Source organism: Castanea sativa, chromosome 7 (genome assembly GCF_040712315.1).
Source record: "Castanea sativa cultivar Marrone di Chiusa Pesio chromosome 7, ASM4071231v1".
Lineage (NCBI taxonomy): Eukaryota > Viridiplantae > Streptophyta > Magnoliopsida > Fagales > Fagaceae > Castanea > Castanea sativa.
In genome coordinates this window covers 17,278,706-17,294,472 of record NC_134019.1, presented here as the reverse complement: position 1 = coordinate 17,294,472, position 15,767 = coordinate 17,278,706, and the positions used below count along the sequence as shown (strand labels likewise).

At 33.5% G+C, this 15,767-nt stretch overlaps 1 protein-coding gene across 2 annotated transcripts; it reads right to left on the bottom strand.

The window, feature by feature from the left end:
* Positions 1-732: 732 nt before the first annotated feature.
* Positions 733-10,460, bottom strand: LOC142642014 (putative protein phosphatase 2C 9). Of its 2 annotated transcripts, none has more exons than XM_075816360.1 (6): positions 10,082-10,460; positions 9,856-9,990; positions 8,065-8,301; positions 7,407-7,683; positions 1,414-1,568; positions 733-1,333 (listed from the first exon to the last, which is right to left on the bottom strand). In XM_075816360.1, the coding sequence occupies exons 2-6, from the start codon at positions 9,889-9,891 to the stop codon at positions 1,193-1,195; spliced, it is 846 nt and encodes a 281-aa protein (XP_075672475.1). In that variant the 5' UTR covers positions 9,892-9,990; positions 10,082-10,460; the 3' UTR covers positions 733-1,192. The 2 variants fall into 2 exon arrangements, with proteins under 2 accessions (XP_075672475.1, XP_075672476.1); XM_075816361.1 differs by having other exon boundaries at positions 10,110-10,460.
* Positions 10,461-15,767: the final 5,307 nt, after the last annotated feature.

Below are 15,767 nucleotides of genomic sequence, written 5' to 3'. Positions count from 1 at the left end.
TTTTCATTTCCATTTTTTATGCTAAATATTTTATATAAGTATTTAAACTTTAATCCTAATATATGTATTCCATATCCATATCCAAAATATCCATTCTTCCTAACATAAAACTGTTAAGTGGCGGAGAATAAAACATACCGTCTCAATAGAATACAAACCCTCCATCCCATTTTTTGTGTTCCACTTTCAGTAAAATACCAATCCTCCATCCCATTTTTTATGCTGCACTATATAGTTCAATTTGAATCAATATTGAAGCGCTTCACAACAAGACAAACCTTTTTAAAAAAAATATATTACATCTAAATGAATGGGTTATTCAAGCAAAGATACACTCCAAAGGTAAAATTCGAATATAGTCTTGGCACATTGTCATAAAATTTACCAACTTGAACTACCTAGCATCTCCACATATCTTTATGATACAGCATTTGCAGCTACGCACCACAACGCCATTGATTCTTTAACATTCAACAAATATGACTGCCATCCACCATTGCTTAATATGCACAAGTCCATTATCAGGTCTGCATCACTGTTTATTTGATGATAAGATTCAGATTTTAAAAATTGATATCTGGTAAAACCATTGGGAAAAAACTATGTATTGTAAGCGAATCTTAAGCGCATAATGACAGCCACTAGATTTTAGGGTTCGAGCTTAACAACTCTATAAGGTGTATCCCCAATGCTTAAACAATCTTTAAGCACATAAAGAGCTTATTCAAAACATATTAAAATTACAATTCCATGTATAGTTTGCCATCAAATTAAACATTAACTCACCAATCCTTAAAATGGAGTCAATCCTTGTAGCAGCATTTCAATGCTATGATACATTGCTTATCAATTGTAACAATTGCATACATACCATGCATTGTTCTATATAATAAATTAATGAACGCCTTCACACAGCTTTAATGTCACAACGCAAATTACAGAGAAAAATAATGGTATGAAATCTACACATCAAAGAAATGTAAGAAATATCAAATCACACAACCTAAATGCAAGAAATTTTAATTTTACAGAGGTAGGGAAGGGGGGCATAAATAACTTTTTTGAAACAAATTCCAAATTTATGCATGACTTCAAGAGATTTCCGACTGGTTTTAACCAGTAGAATTGCACCCATGCCTAGAAACCCTTAAAATACATATTCTGGAATGTTGGGAGTATTTATAATTCTGGTTTACCCCTTGAAACGGACTACAATGATGGAGATGTCATCCTTACTGTCCCTATTCAATGCTTCGGCAGCAAGTTGCTTGGCTGCTTTCTGTGGGTCTTTCGTCTTTCTTGCAATATCAACCGCTTCTTGATTAGCCATGACCTGGATTAATTGAAAAGAAACCATATAGAGAAACACAATATAATGTCAGCAAGAGAGAGAGAAAGAGAGAGATTAATCACCTTCCATAGACCATCACTTGCAAGTACGAGAATATCAGTGTCTGAATCAACATCAGCATTACGTACATCAGGATCCGATCGCAAATGGGTCTTGAGGTTCTTGTCTCCAAAAGCTCTAGAAACTGCTAGTTGGCCATTAACTCTAGCAACGTCTCCTAATATGGTATGCAACGTGCATTTGTTATTATGACCAGAAACTTCCAACACATGTATGGTTTCACATTCAGATTGAACTCACAATTCATAAGAGTATAACAGGGTGACTGATTAAGAAGTATGGAAAAGTTAAAAGGGAAAATGAGTAATAAAGAAGAGTAGCACTCCCCACTAAAAGAACAAACACTAGTGGCAGGCTTGCTAATGTAATATAAAATTTCAATAAAAATGCATACAAGAGGAAGAGACCTAATGCAATCAAACATAAACCATTTTCTGCCATCATGATATAGCGAGCAGAGCCTTTAGTAAATATGTAAATACTCAGTGCTGGTCTCAACTAAGAGGAGTCCCAGAGCGGTGGCCTGGATAAGGCCCTACGGTATTTTTGCATGAAAAGAACGCTCTCAAGACTTCCACTCATGCACTTGTTCTTTTCAGTACAAGACTTTACCATTGCATCAAAAATGGGCCCAGATTGCAGCCTTCAGTAGATCATATAATTCAGATCTCCCCATTCTAGTTTCTACACTGAACACACTCAGTATCAACAAAAGCCCAGGTTGTCCTACCATATGAGAGGATTCTACTTGTTTTTACAATCATCTGACTGACCTTCCTCACTCATACAAAATTATTCCAAGGACAAGTCGTTTAATGTGCAACATCCAGCTTCATCAAGCAATTACGTCACCTTTCTCTACCAATTCTGTTCAACCCCATGGGTTCAAAATTTAAATTGGCACCTGACATATATTGACTTTTAGTCATACACCATAATATATCTGATATGCAGCCACTTTAGCACTTATGACATGCCATTACACACAGCTTATCCTACCAAAATAGAGACATAAGAAGTTTTTGCCAAAAAAGAATGGTATAAATCCATTAGAAGCTAGTAACAGTAAGTACTATTCTTCACTTAGTTTTAATATCTAAAATGATTTCATTGCAGTAAACTATGTTTACAATACTTGGTTTGCCACTAGTTAAAAGAAAAAAAGAAAAATTTTATTTTTCTTGTTTTCCATTGTTTGGTTAGTAAATGAGAAGGGAAAAGAAATGAAATGAGGAAGGAAAAAAAATTCAAAATTTCCCTCTTAGGCCTGCCAAAATTTTCACACACACACACACACACACAAGGGAAAAGAAAAGAATTGAGGAAGAAAACAAATTGAAATCTCTCTCTTCGGCCTACCAAAACACACACACATGTCCTTTGGACTTGCCTCTAGTCAATAAAATCTACAGGAACCTTAACCCCCATTACTAGTTGCCAAGTAATCAAGTGCATTCACCCTTGGCGGGCTAAGTAGTTTATGCTCATACCTAGGAGCAATATAGCTTTGTATCTTTTACTTCTATTCAAGGTCTATTCATTTACTTCTATTCAAGATAAACATCATGTTAATGGCATCTTTGGTGCAGAAATCCACAAAAGTTTAATAATGGGCTAGATAGAGGAAAATTTATAAGCCAATGTGCTCTAGGTCAAATGTCACCTCATCCCCTTGTAAGAGGAAGGTGGAGGGTGAGGTTGTGGGTTCAATACACACTGTGTGTGCGTGTGCCAATAAAACAATTTCAAGAAAAATAAGCAGCACACAAACCAAAAAAAGTAAAAACTGGCAAGTCAGATGCTTAAATACACATTACTCCTATAAATAAATAAAGAAATACACAATAATAATGTCCACCAATATCCCAAATTTGCTTGGAGACTGCTAAAAGTATTAAACTTCTTTTATATTTAAAGCATGCAAGTCAGACAGATATTTTTTAATAAGTACTTACAAAAAAAAAAAATTGATTTTTTTAATAAGTAACTTTGAAAGTTATTTTCTTCAACATCCTTTACTATCTACAATTCTTCTGCATGCAAACATTGCTAAAACAGAGATAAATAAAAACGTTACATATAGTGGATTCACAAAGACACATAAATAACAGTCTCCCCCAGTCTAGAATTAATGGAGTTGCTATATTTATGTTAAATCATGACATGGATACATTATTAGGTTTGTGTCAGCAATTAAGGTTCTAGGGGGAGAGGAAATTTGAACCTTGAACATCTCCTTTGGAAATATTAGGAGGTGTCAGTTGAGATACAAGGCTCTTAGCAAGGCATTGCAAGTTTTCAATTTGAAAAGTTTAGCTTATCAGGGAAGTTAACTGTCTAATTTGCAGTCCTCTTGTCTTTGTAGAAGTTACCAAATCATTCTGATCTCTTTCTCTCTTCAGTAAGTCATTCTGATCTCTTATGCATTCCTATTTCTTTGAGTTTTTCACATTTCCTTAGTTAGGGTCTTTCTTAGCTCTAAAATTGTAAATCAGGTGTTTTTTTCTGCAAATAAATAACTTTAAATAAAATGGAGAGACTTTATGTACTAAGGATGTATATGCAAAGCTCTCCTAAAAAATGGCAATGTGAAAGAATTATTCTAAGAAAACAAGCATCTATAAACTCAATTGAATGCATATTACATCCAAGAGTGTGAGACCACTCATACAGAGTTCTTAAATATGAGGATTTCAACTCAATAACTGATACCTCCACACCATTAAATGTGGGATTGTTCCTCTTCCCACACATTACCCACATTTGACGTATGGGAACCATATTCCAATCAAAGGAGCTTCCATTTTACCAAATCAATTCTTCCATCCAAAGAGTACATCCGCAACTTGCTTTAGCATCACCAAACACACACAAAACATAAGAAAATACAAACAACCACAACTCTTGGGCAACATCAAAATGCATTACCAAGTGATCCCTAGCTTCATCACTGCATTTAACATGCAACACTAGTCTGCCAATATTATGCCTCTCCTAGGAAGGTTATCACCGGTTAAAATTTTCTGTAATGCTACTATCCACACAAAGAATGTCACTTACTACACCAAACACTCTCCCAAGGACAAATCACCACATTTGACCCTTGCAATGTCTCAATATAAAGCACAAAAAAACTTCCCATTGCTATTAAACCTCCACCCCAAGCAAATGATATTTTTCTTTTATTGGCAAATTACATACGTAGGAACTTAGGATCTCACCCTCCACCTTGCACTTACAAGGAGAGAAAGTGCCATTTGAGATATAGTTCATTAGCCGGATGTTTTTGTTATCACGTTAACTTATTAACCCCAGGGGACCACACAATTGGCTTAGGACCATGCCTTAAAAAGCAGAGATCACTAGTTTGAATCTCCCTTTCCCCTTCCCATGGGGCCAAAAACTCACTCACCAAAAATAGAAATATCACGTCAACTTATTTATTTGAATCCATTACCAATTGAGACTTACTCCACCTAAAAACCCAAAACTTCCTTTCCATGCATCCTTAATATGTTCTCTGTACAAAACTTATAGGCAGTGAATTAGACAACCTTATTCTTCATCAAAACTTCCATCCTAAATCCATTTTCATTAAAGATCCATGAGATTTTCATTGGAGTATGTAATCGTACAGCACAGGCATGAAGAAAAGGCACCCAGCTGAATATTAATACACTCATTTAGTCCCCAGCTGTATACATCCTGTATACTTGGGTGACTCTATGACTTTTAATAAAATTTTCAGTACTTATCAAAAAAAAATTATTTAAAAAAAAATACACTCATTTAATAGATGGAGTATGTTACCTTTAAGTTTCAAACTCAATTCTCCAGTGATTATCCAGTCCATTAAGGGGAACAATGTAATTGGAAGGTTTTCAAGGATAAGAACCAAAGGTTCAACATAAAAGCTAGGGTAAAGTCCAGGAAAAAAAAAAAAAAACTTAGATTTATCCATTGTGACAAACTATATCCAAACTTTTTAATTGTCATTTTAAATACTAAGTCATGGCAATCTAACTACTCTGTCTATATCTGTTAAAAACCACAACTGGAGCAACCTATCTGGCGGAAGGAAAATTTTCATTGGCATCCATTACATCCAAACAGCCCTGTTTTACCCTCTATCCTATGCTCTCTCTCTCTCTCTCTCTCTCTCTCTCTCCTGTGTTTTTCCTCTCTCAGAGTTCCTCACTTTTCATTGGCACCCACTACACCCAAACAGCCATGTTTTACCCTCTCTCCTATGTTCTCTCTCTCTCTCTCTCTCTCTCTCTCCTGTTTTTGTCCTCTCTTAGAGTTTCTTTTAATGTGGATAAGAAGATAAACCACACAAGACAAAATGGTGGTGTTGAATGAAAATTGTCCTCTTATTAGATAGGTTGCTCTGTTACATCTTTTCAACAGATATGGACAGATGGTTAGATTGTCATGGCTTATAAAGTCTCGGGTTTAAAATGGAAAAATAAAAAAGTCAAGGTGTAATTTGTCACAAGAGGCCAAGTTCTAATCCACAATGAAATTCATAATATGGTATGTTGCCTTTCCATAAAATCAACAACATATTATAAGTGGTGTTGTGCCAACATTCCATATATCAGCATAAAATTTGTGTGGGGACATAGGTGTATCATCTAGGGAAATTGAGTCAATAGTCATGCAGAGGCACAAACTAAAAACTTTGGGAATGATTTCATTTCATACGGATATTTTTCTAATTAAGAGGATATGCAATTGCTTTGATAATCAGAGTAAGAGAGCGTGCATGTATACGGAGAGAGAGAGAGAGCGAGTTATGTCCTTGCTATGTCATTCATAGTTTTGAGAGGAATTGTTTGTCAGCTCATTCATATTGTGTTCTCATGTCCTGTATCCATGGAAGTACAAAGCAATAATTATCATTGAAGGTCCCAGAAGTACCATAGCTTAATAAGGATTGGAGGTTTTCTAATCCTATCAGCAGGAAAGGGAGAGGTCCTCCAATAATGATCATGCAATAAGTTTTTCTCTGATTATGTTAAGTATCATCGCATTATAAAATTTCTTAAAGCAGTGCATACACCATAGGAAGAAGCTAATCTGTGCAGTTCCCTATTATTCTTTCTCAACTTGATCTCTTCCTTAACTACAATCCTTTGTATGGCGCAAAAATTAAACCTCTCCAACTTCATGGGCACCAAAACAATACAGAGTTGAGAATTCATGATCCGAAAAAAATAAAGGAAAGTGAAGCAACATGTGATCCATAGATTCAAAAGACACAAAACATAGGACATGCTAGGTTGAGTCCAATTTGAAGGAAGGTCAACATTTTGACCATTACTGACGTTGTCACTTGAACAAGATAGGCAATCATCCCCATTTTCTTTCAAAGTCTCAAATGTAATTCCACATTTTCAAGTTCATTTTTTTTAGGGCTATTCTGGATGCAACTTCACGAATTTCAAATAGATACCACAAGTACCTTACTTGACAAGGATCTATTAAGTCCATCCTAATTTTATTCCAGTATTTGGTTTTCATCAACCATCACTTCTTACAGCAATCCTTTCCAATCAATTTCATCCTTCCTCTCTGCACAGTTCAGATCAATATACTTATTTGCTAGATAAAAACCCTATCAATGTAAAGCACATTGACAACTACTTTACACATCCCATTTTGAGGTTAATCACAATCAGCACTTATTCATCTAAACGCAGTATTGCTCACAAATCAGGAAAGATGATCCTTTCTACATTCTTTTGATATGCAAAGTAATATACAATTAGCAGGACCAAAAACCTCCAATGCAAGGCCTATAACCAGATGCAGGCCAGAACATATTTGGAAATATAAGACTCACGTTAGTTTTCACCAAAAACTCAATCAAGAAAGGCTTCTAGTTTGAAAGTCAAATGGGTGTGCGCACAGACAGGCACATACATGTACCCACACCCACACCCACACCCACCCACATATACACAAAGGGTCTGAGGATATGTAAAAGAACCTGGCATGTTTGACACAAATCCACCTCTGTCCTCAATGCTGCCGCGCTCAGTGTTTGGCTCATGATCAATGGTCATCTGTATTGCCACCCCCCTCTTTGAAAGAACAGCTCGTGAATCTCCAACATTGGCTATCCATAACTTCTGACCGTTGATCAGAATTGCGGTGACTGCAGTGGATCCACCTCGCCCCAAGTCAGGATTGTGTGATAGAATTGCCTGGTCTGTTCTCTCGTAGGCTTTAGAAATGGACCTGTTGGGATCAGTCCAAAACTCATCCTGGAATTGATGATTAAACATAACATAATAAGTGCATACAGTAAACCAGTTATGTAAAAGGGCTTTAAGATATCACCAAAAAACTAAATCCATATCATACCATGAGATCAGTACCATACCAATCTTTTTAAAGGTATCCAATACATTTCTTCTTTTTCCAAGACAGTATTACCAATTACATTACCAAAAGCAAGTTAAATGAGTAATCTTGAATGTACAATTGATACTTAATTGCAATTTCTACAACCAACAAGAAATACACATTTTAAATGCAACATAAAGCAAAATCGAAAGATATTTTCCCTTGAAAAATTCAAATGCACCTTAAGTTAGCAATTCAAACACATAAACATAATGCATCTTTTTGGACCAAATATTCACCTCCTTTAAGATATTAGAAAACAGATGCTTTTGTAGATAGGCAGGTACACTATCTCCCAAATGCCCATCATAAATAGCAAAAAGTCCAAGCTCGCGCCCTTGGATGTGAACAAACTTTGCGACATGGTAATCCTCCATGGGATGATTTGCTTTCCCTTTAACTAGGCTGAAGCCATACTTGACTGCGCCCTGCTGGCTCCTGCCCTTGCCAGAGCTACATGAAGAGCGTCCTCCAACCTAAGGACAAGGAAATTTCAACATCCAAATAACTCATGCAAAGTTTTAAAGGGAAAGAAGAATGCTCTAACAGATGAAATGTAAAACCGAATCCTGTATTGCTCAAAATCACCACAAAGGATGGAAAAATATAACAAAATAATACAAGACATATATATCTAAGAGGCAATATATAATTTTATTTAATGATACAAACTCTGAAACAAACCAAGAAATATATGGCCCATCCAAAATTTCATGTTTAGCTGGGATTATCCAAATTTTCAGCATGACTAGCTTGTAAAGCAACGAGCATACAACCCAATGATTTACCCCATTATCAATATCACTATCAGCACTCTAAAGAAAATCTATGAATCAAACACTCAAAAGTTGATTTGGAAACCAAAATTAAGAATGCAATTGTTTCGATACAAAAATGATGAATAGGAAAGCTTGGCACCCACCTTTTGTGGGTGCTTATTATTGTGGAAGTGAAAATTGTGACAAATATCAATAAACACTAGCATAGATTGATCAGTATAAGGCTAGCAATTGAAAGAGAGCACAACCCACTAAAGAAAGGAAGTTACTTTCCACCATACTGAAGGAAATGTATGAATTTGTAAACGAATTAATGATTGTTCATCTGATGCAGTAAAAGACAGACTGCTGGGACTATTCCTACCATTTGCAGAATCCACATATCCAAGAACAAAAGAAGTTTTCCACAAAAACAAGAGAAAAATGTGACTTAGATTAAATTGAAAAACAGATTTCATTATTGCAACCTGACTAAATGAAAGATGATAAAGTAAAAGTGCTGATATTGTATTCATGAAAACAGTTTTCAATTACTTCCCCATATATGACCTATCAAAAAAAAAGTTACTTCCCTATATATGGTCTATTTATTAGAGAAGTTAAAATGTTTTCAGCATTGTCATTTTCAAAATTATTCAAATTAAGTTCTTTGATGACAAGGAACTTCAAGGCAGGGCCACCCACCCACTATTGAGTGCCCCGGATACACAACCCCGCCTGCAAGAACCGCGTATCAAGTTTTGCATATTAGGTTAACAAACTGAAAAATGGAAGTGAAGAAAAAAAAAATGCTAAAAGAAGTCTCCTAAGTGTAATTTTTAACTCAAGAAATTTTTTTTTTTAAACATTTTTAAGCATCTCTTTTCATTTACCCTCATATTTGCTTGAAACATACAGAGAAGGGAGAGAAGCACCAAGATGTTGCAGAAAATTTTTAAAAAGGAAAAATTGCCAAAAACACAAGACTTAACCTGAATTATACCAAAAAGAGAAGCACAATTTTCCTTATCTTGTCATTAACAAACCCAACCCTCTCACTAAATTTAAACATTCCACATAAAATCTCTAATTCTACTACAAAAGTTGCCACATACCTAGATAAATCATATATGCCTTTTCCATTTTTTTTTTTTTTAAAATCCAAAATTAGCAAAGTCTACGAATACAAATACTTGAAAAATATATCAATACATAAAAAAAAAATTAAAAATTAAAAAAAAAGGTTATTGAAAAAGGTGGAGATATCCTGACCTGAGACACAGAATTGAAGCAACACAAACTATCCATATAGTTCAGCCCCACCTCACCTTCTTCCTCTCCCACTCCACATCTACCTCACCAACACCAAAACCCCACCTCAGAAAAACAACTTTTTTTTTTCACAACCTGCAACATCAAAACAGAGAATTCTGATCATCCAAACAGTCCAACATACAGAAACCCAGAAAGGAAGTAACAAAAAAAAAAAAAAAATTACCAATTGGGTGTTTAAGAATTTCTCTCACCGATCCAAGAACAGCCAAATTCCCAACAAAACAAGAGAGACCAAATTTACACAGGACTTGAATTATCAATTCCCAGGTAATTAGTTTTTTTTTTTTCTTCTTTTTTTTTTTTCTTTTTTTTCTGAGAGAGATGATAAATAATAGAACCACTTAGAAAACAGAATATTGGTAAACAAAACAAGACATATAGGGATGTACAATGAGGAAAGAATCGTTGAATGAGTAACCGTGTGTGCGTATGTATGTATAGTAAGTTTTGTTTTTGATGGCCGAGTAAGTCTTTAAAGAGAGCCAAACAATGGCTGCCAAAAGGCACAGGTTGCACTTATTGACTTTTTGTTTTGCACACTGTGTTTGTGTTTTTTTTTTTTTTTTCTTGCTTCTCTTGTTGACACTGTTGGTTTTTTTTTTTTTTTTAATTACAGCTGTTTTCTTTAATCACTTTTCTTCTAGTAAATTTGTAGATTGCAGTTATTTTAATCAAATAAGTTTTTTATAGATTGCAGTTATTTTTTAGTATAAATTAGATTTATATAATATTTTAGTTTGACGATAAAAAATAATTATTATAAAACAGCTAACATAAATTAACATTTATATAATTTTTTTAATAAAAAAGTAGTGTTCTTGTAAATGTTGATCTAAATAGTCTTTCCTTGGTTTGGTCACCGGTGTGTGTGTGTTCTGTGTTGGAAGTGGGGACCAACGTTCAAAGTCAGCCAATGTTTATTCAAACTCGGAGACGAAACCTATCTGTTTTGTCTCCATTGGCATTAGTGGATTAGATACGTAAAGAGTTGGTATTGGTATTAATAGTTCTTTAGTTTTTAAACACTACTTTAACCATCAGGCCCTGGGTTCAAAGTCAAACTCTCCTGTTGTCAAAAAAGAAATGAAAAAAAGGAAACAATTCCATTTATAGATAAGTAACTATGGCTTTTTTTTTTTATAATGAATATAGATAACTATGCTGAATTTGTGCACACACACGGTTTAGGAAATACTATAAAATCAAACCGTATACAGATATTTTTTTTTTCAAAAAAAATGTATGTGTAATTATGTTCTCATTTTATTTAACCCAAAAAAAAAAAATGTTCCCATTTTGTAATGCTTCTTCAAACCCCTTTTTTTTTTTTTTCAAAGAACAACTTTTTTAAAGTTTTTATTTATTTTCCTTGGTACAACTTTTTAAACAACTCAATTTTCAAAAAGTTAAAGAATATGTATACAACATAGACACTACTACGTGTAATTGGTACACAACAATCTTTTATCTCTTTCAAAATAAAAAGTCAAACGGTATCTACATGTAATTGGAGTTTCATAATTTTGGAGCAAATTAGGGGTTGTTTGGTACTAGTGTGTTTTGGACTTAATTTAGTAATTTTTGGAGGTTTGTAGGGATATTTTGGTCATTTTTGTGATAGCTAGGGCAAATTTGGTCAATGTGAGAGGTTAGAGGCATTTTGGTCATTTGATATAATTCAAGGTCAATTTGATGAGTTTGATCATCGTGGGGGACATTTTAAATAGTGTATAAGTTAGGGTTAATTTGGTGATTTATGTGATTTTAGGGTATTTTGGTCATTTTAATGAATTTTGGTTTTTTTTATTTTTATTTTAGACATTTTATTGGTATCGAAGGTTTTTTTAGTGTGAAGTTGTGGGTCTATTTTGTGATTAGAGATTTCAAGCGCATTGTAATTTTTTATGGTATTTGAAGGAATTTAGGTAATTTATGTGATGCACTGATGCCTTACGGGTTATTATACAATTTAAGGAAAATTGGGTGGTAGAATTGTAATTTCAATTAATTATAAGGGCAATTGTATAATTTATAAGAAGTTTTAAGACCTTTGTGTAGCTTTCGAAAAATAGGGAGTTTTTTTTTTTAGGGTAAATTCCATTTACACCTCTTGAGGTTTGAGTCAATGCCAACCAAGTCTAAGACTTTTCAAAACTAACTAATTTGGTCTCTAAAGTCCATTTAGTCCCTAAAATAGTTAAGAAAAAATAACTAACTGTTTTCAGTCTAAGTTGGCTTCAGGGATCAAACTGGGTAGTTTTGAAAAGTCTTGAACCTGGTTGGCATCAGTCAAAATCTCAGGGTATGTTAGTGGAATTTACCCTATTTTTTAAATTTCTAGAAGTTTAGGAGTAATAGGGTAATTTATGGGAGTATTAGAGGCATTATCATAATTTTGAAAATTGTGGGGTATTTTTGTAATTTCAAAATTTTGATTAGGTAGTTTTGTATATATATAGTGAAGTCTAGGTATAATGCGCTTTTCTGATTTTGGCTGGAATTGAACTTAAAGGGCTTTAGGCTTGGTTTTAAGTATGATGGACTTTGGGTTTGGTTTTTAATTTGATAGGCTTTGGGCTATTTTGATGGGTCAAACCAAGTTCAGCGTTAATGGGCCAGGGCTTGGTTTTCAATTTGATAGGCTTTGGACTATTTTGATGGATCAAACCAAGTTTAGGTGTTTCGGGCTAGACTTGGGCTTCTGAATCGTGTATTATCTGATGTGGCTTTGGTTTTATTTTAATTTAATTTGTACCAAAGCACATGCAAATGTAAACGGATGCAATTGTGTTTAGTTTAATTTAAGCAAAGTTAAATTTTTACTATTAGGTTAATTTATAAACTTTTAAATGAGTTGGAATAATCTAGATCTTATATTTATTTTACTTTAAATTATAGCTTTTCAAGATCCACAGAGGAAGGCACAAAATTGTTCCCCTTCGAGGTTTTAGGGACATAATTCGAAGTTTTAAGTTTGATTGAAAAAATAAGAACTTACCTTAGTTTTGTAGGACCAAAATTATACTTTTCCCAAAAGAAATTTGACCTTGTACTAATATGGATACCAGAGAAAGAGAGAAGGGTAAATTACAACTTACCCACTTGTGGTTTGGCTGAAATTTAAATTGCATACCCATAGTTTGAAACTTGACACTTTACTCACTTGAGGTTAGTTTAGTTAGAGTTTTGTAATCCACCTCTGTTAAAAATATGACTAAATATGTATGTCTCTCTCCTACAAAAACACAAAAAATAAAAATAAAAATGCAAGATCAAATAAGATAAAAAAGAATCCAGCGGAATACTTGCATCATTGGATTTCAAACTACAGGTTGACAACTTAAATTTTGATCAAACCTCAGGTGGGTAAAGTGTCAAATTTCAAATTACAGATAAACAACTTAAATTTCGACAAAACCATAGGTGGGTAAATTGTAATTTGCCCAAGAGAGAATAGTGCTAAAGTTTTTTAGAGTGACAATGGTTTTTTGGAAAATTTTAAGTTTTAGAGATATTACATGGAGAGTGAAACCAAAAAATAGGTCTCCAATGGTCCCTCTAAATCTTTAAAAAAAAAAAAAAAAAGTGCTCATGAACAGTAGCTCACCAAGTTTGATGAGCTACTATTTATTAGCAATTGAATTTTTTTTATTAGAAAGTTCCAACAAGTAGTATTATATCAATTCTTTCTCTTTCTTGTTGATTAAAAAAAGATGAAGAAATAATTAAGAGATAATATTTAAATGAGACAGAAATGATAGAGTCGGTTGAAAAGTGTATTTGAAAAAGTAGGTAGGTAAAAAGTATATATACCTGTTTACTCTCCAAACAGTAAAAACATTTAGAAAATTTGCTAAAAATGCTCTAAAGAAAGAGTAAAAAAAAGTCAAAATACAAACAAAAGGTGAAAAATTCCTTACCTAGACACATTTCATTATTTTTTATGGCCTAAAAAGGGAAAGAAAGTCAAAGTCTTTTGGTTGAATATTGTGGAATCTCGAGTTTATTTGCGTCATAGGTACTGTTCCATGTTATTTAGGGAATTGAGGAAAGAGAGTGAATTTCGGCAACGGTGTGACCAAAATTCTATCAAAAGTATGAGAGAAAAATAGAAAAAGTGGGAGAGAGAAATTTTTGAATTTCAATAATCTCATTACCGAAATTCCTGCTGCCCAAACTACTGCCCAAGCGAGTGAGTGCTCGAAGTGCTAGGTGAGCGCCCGAAGCTGGAAACCAATTGTGGCAATACCATTGCCGAAAATGGAGGGAAAAAAAAAAGAGAAAACAATTGTGGCAACCAAGTTGCCGAAAATGGGGGGGGGGAGATGAGAATTGTGGCAACTAAGTTGCCGAAAATTGGGGGGAAAAAAAAAAAAGAATTGTGGCAACCAAGTTGCCAAAAATGGGAGGGCAAAAAAAAAAAAACCAATTGTGGCAAGCCGAAAATGGGAGGAAAAAAAAGAGAATTGTGGCAACCAAGTTGCCGAAAATGGAGGAAAAAATAAAAAATAAAAAAAGAGAAGGGAAAAAAAATGTGACAATGGATTTGTGGCAATGGCATTGCTGAAATAGAAGGGAAAAAAAATTTCAATTGATTTGCCGAAAATTGGAGGAGAGAGAGAGTTGTCTGAACCAAAAAAAAAATAGTACACTTGTTCTTATTCTTCAATAGTTTTTTTGATCGAAGCAGTTTGGTTTGTGTGTATGTTATGTTCTTTAATTTCGTATTGTAAAAGTACTATATGAAACAAATTCAAATACACTGAGTACATTGATACTTATTCTAAAAAAATACATAGATTTTTATTTAGATTCCTATCCATGCATGAAAGAAAGTTATAGAAGAAAAAAATGATTGATGTGCACACTGTAAACAAAAAAAAAAAAAAAAAGATTTTTGTAGAGATTCTTTGCAATGGCATTGTCGAAATAGAAGGGAAAAAAAAAAGTACGTCCACAACATTTTTATTTTTACAATATTTTTACAACAAATCATAGGTGGTTAGTTGTTGTGGGTTCAAATTTGAACCTAATGCTAAGATTGCTTTTTTGCCCCAACAATAACAAACCAGTAACAACCTGCCACTTATAATTTGTTGCGAAATTGTTGTCCAAAAAAATAATAAACATATTCTTATCTTTTAGTAGTTTTTTTTACCTAATTTGTGTGTATGTCATGTTCTTTCATTTCATATTGTAAAAGTACCTGTGAGGAGTCAATCAACGAATCAATTCACCTCTTTCTCCTATTCTTATTTTCTGCCTGGAATATATTCATTAATCATTCCCAATAAAACCATATCACGCCTAAAATCTATCTCAGAGATTCTTTTTGACTTTTTATTCCTCCTTTTCGTAACAGGAGATTCTTTTTTGTCTTTTTATTTCTCCTCTTCCTAATAAAAGGCAAGTGCCCTTCTTGAAGGACTGCATCTCCTCACAAAATTACTCTTCTGCTTTGCATCTCCTCCGATTGTTTAGTTACTCTTTTGCTTTGCTTTAGTGTGCAGAACTAAGGATTGTAAGTTTTGGTTTAATATAAGTTTTTTTTACTTTGCTTATTAAAAAACTTACAGCTCTAGAAATTAATAGATTTATTATTATTGTATAAATATATGCTTTGTAAATATTAGAAGCTAATACATTGTAAAATATTATGTATTGTTGTAGTTAATATTGTTTGTATGCGATTATGATTATGATTATTGTTGTTGTTGTTGTTGTTGTTGTTTTTATTCAAAATTTAGATTAATGATTTTTTTATGGTTAGGACTACAAACATTTTTGGTATTGTTGTTATTTTGTGTTTATTTATTATTATCTAATTGTGTTTTTTTTTTTGCAAGTAT

Excerpts from the sequence above, each read along its gene's own strand:
- LOC142642014 (XM_075816360.1), bottom strand. The coding sequence starts at position 9,891 with ATGGATAGTTTGTGTTGCTTCAATTCTGTGTCTCAG. Across the intron at positions 7,684-8,064 it reads TTTCTAATATCTTAAAGGAG|GATGAGTTTTGGACTGATCC; the intron begins GTGAATATTTGG and ends CATCAATTCCAG. Across the intron at positions 1,569-7,406 it reads ATTTGTGTCAAACATGCCAG|GAGACGTTGCTAGAGTTAAT; the intron begins GTTCTTTTACAT and ends ATACCATATTAG.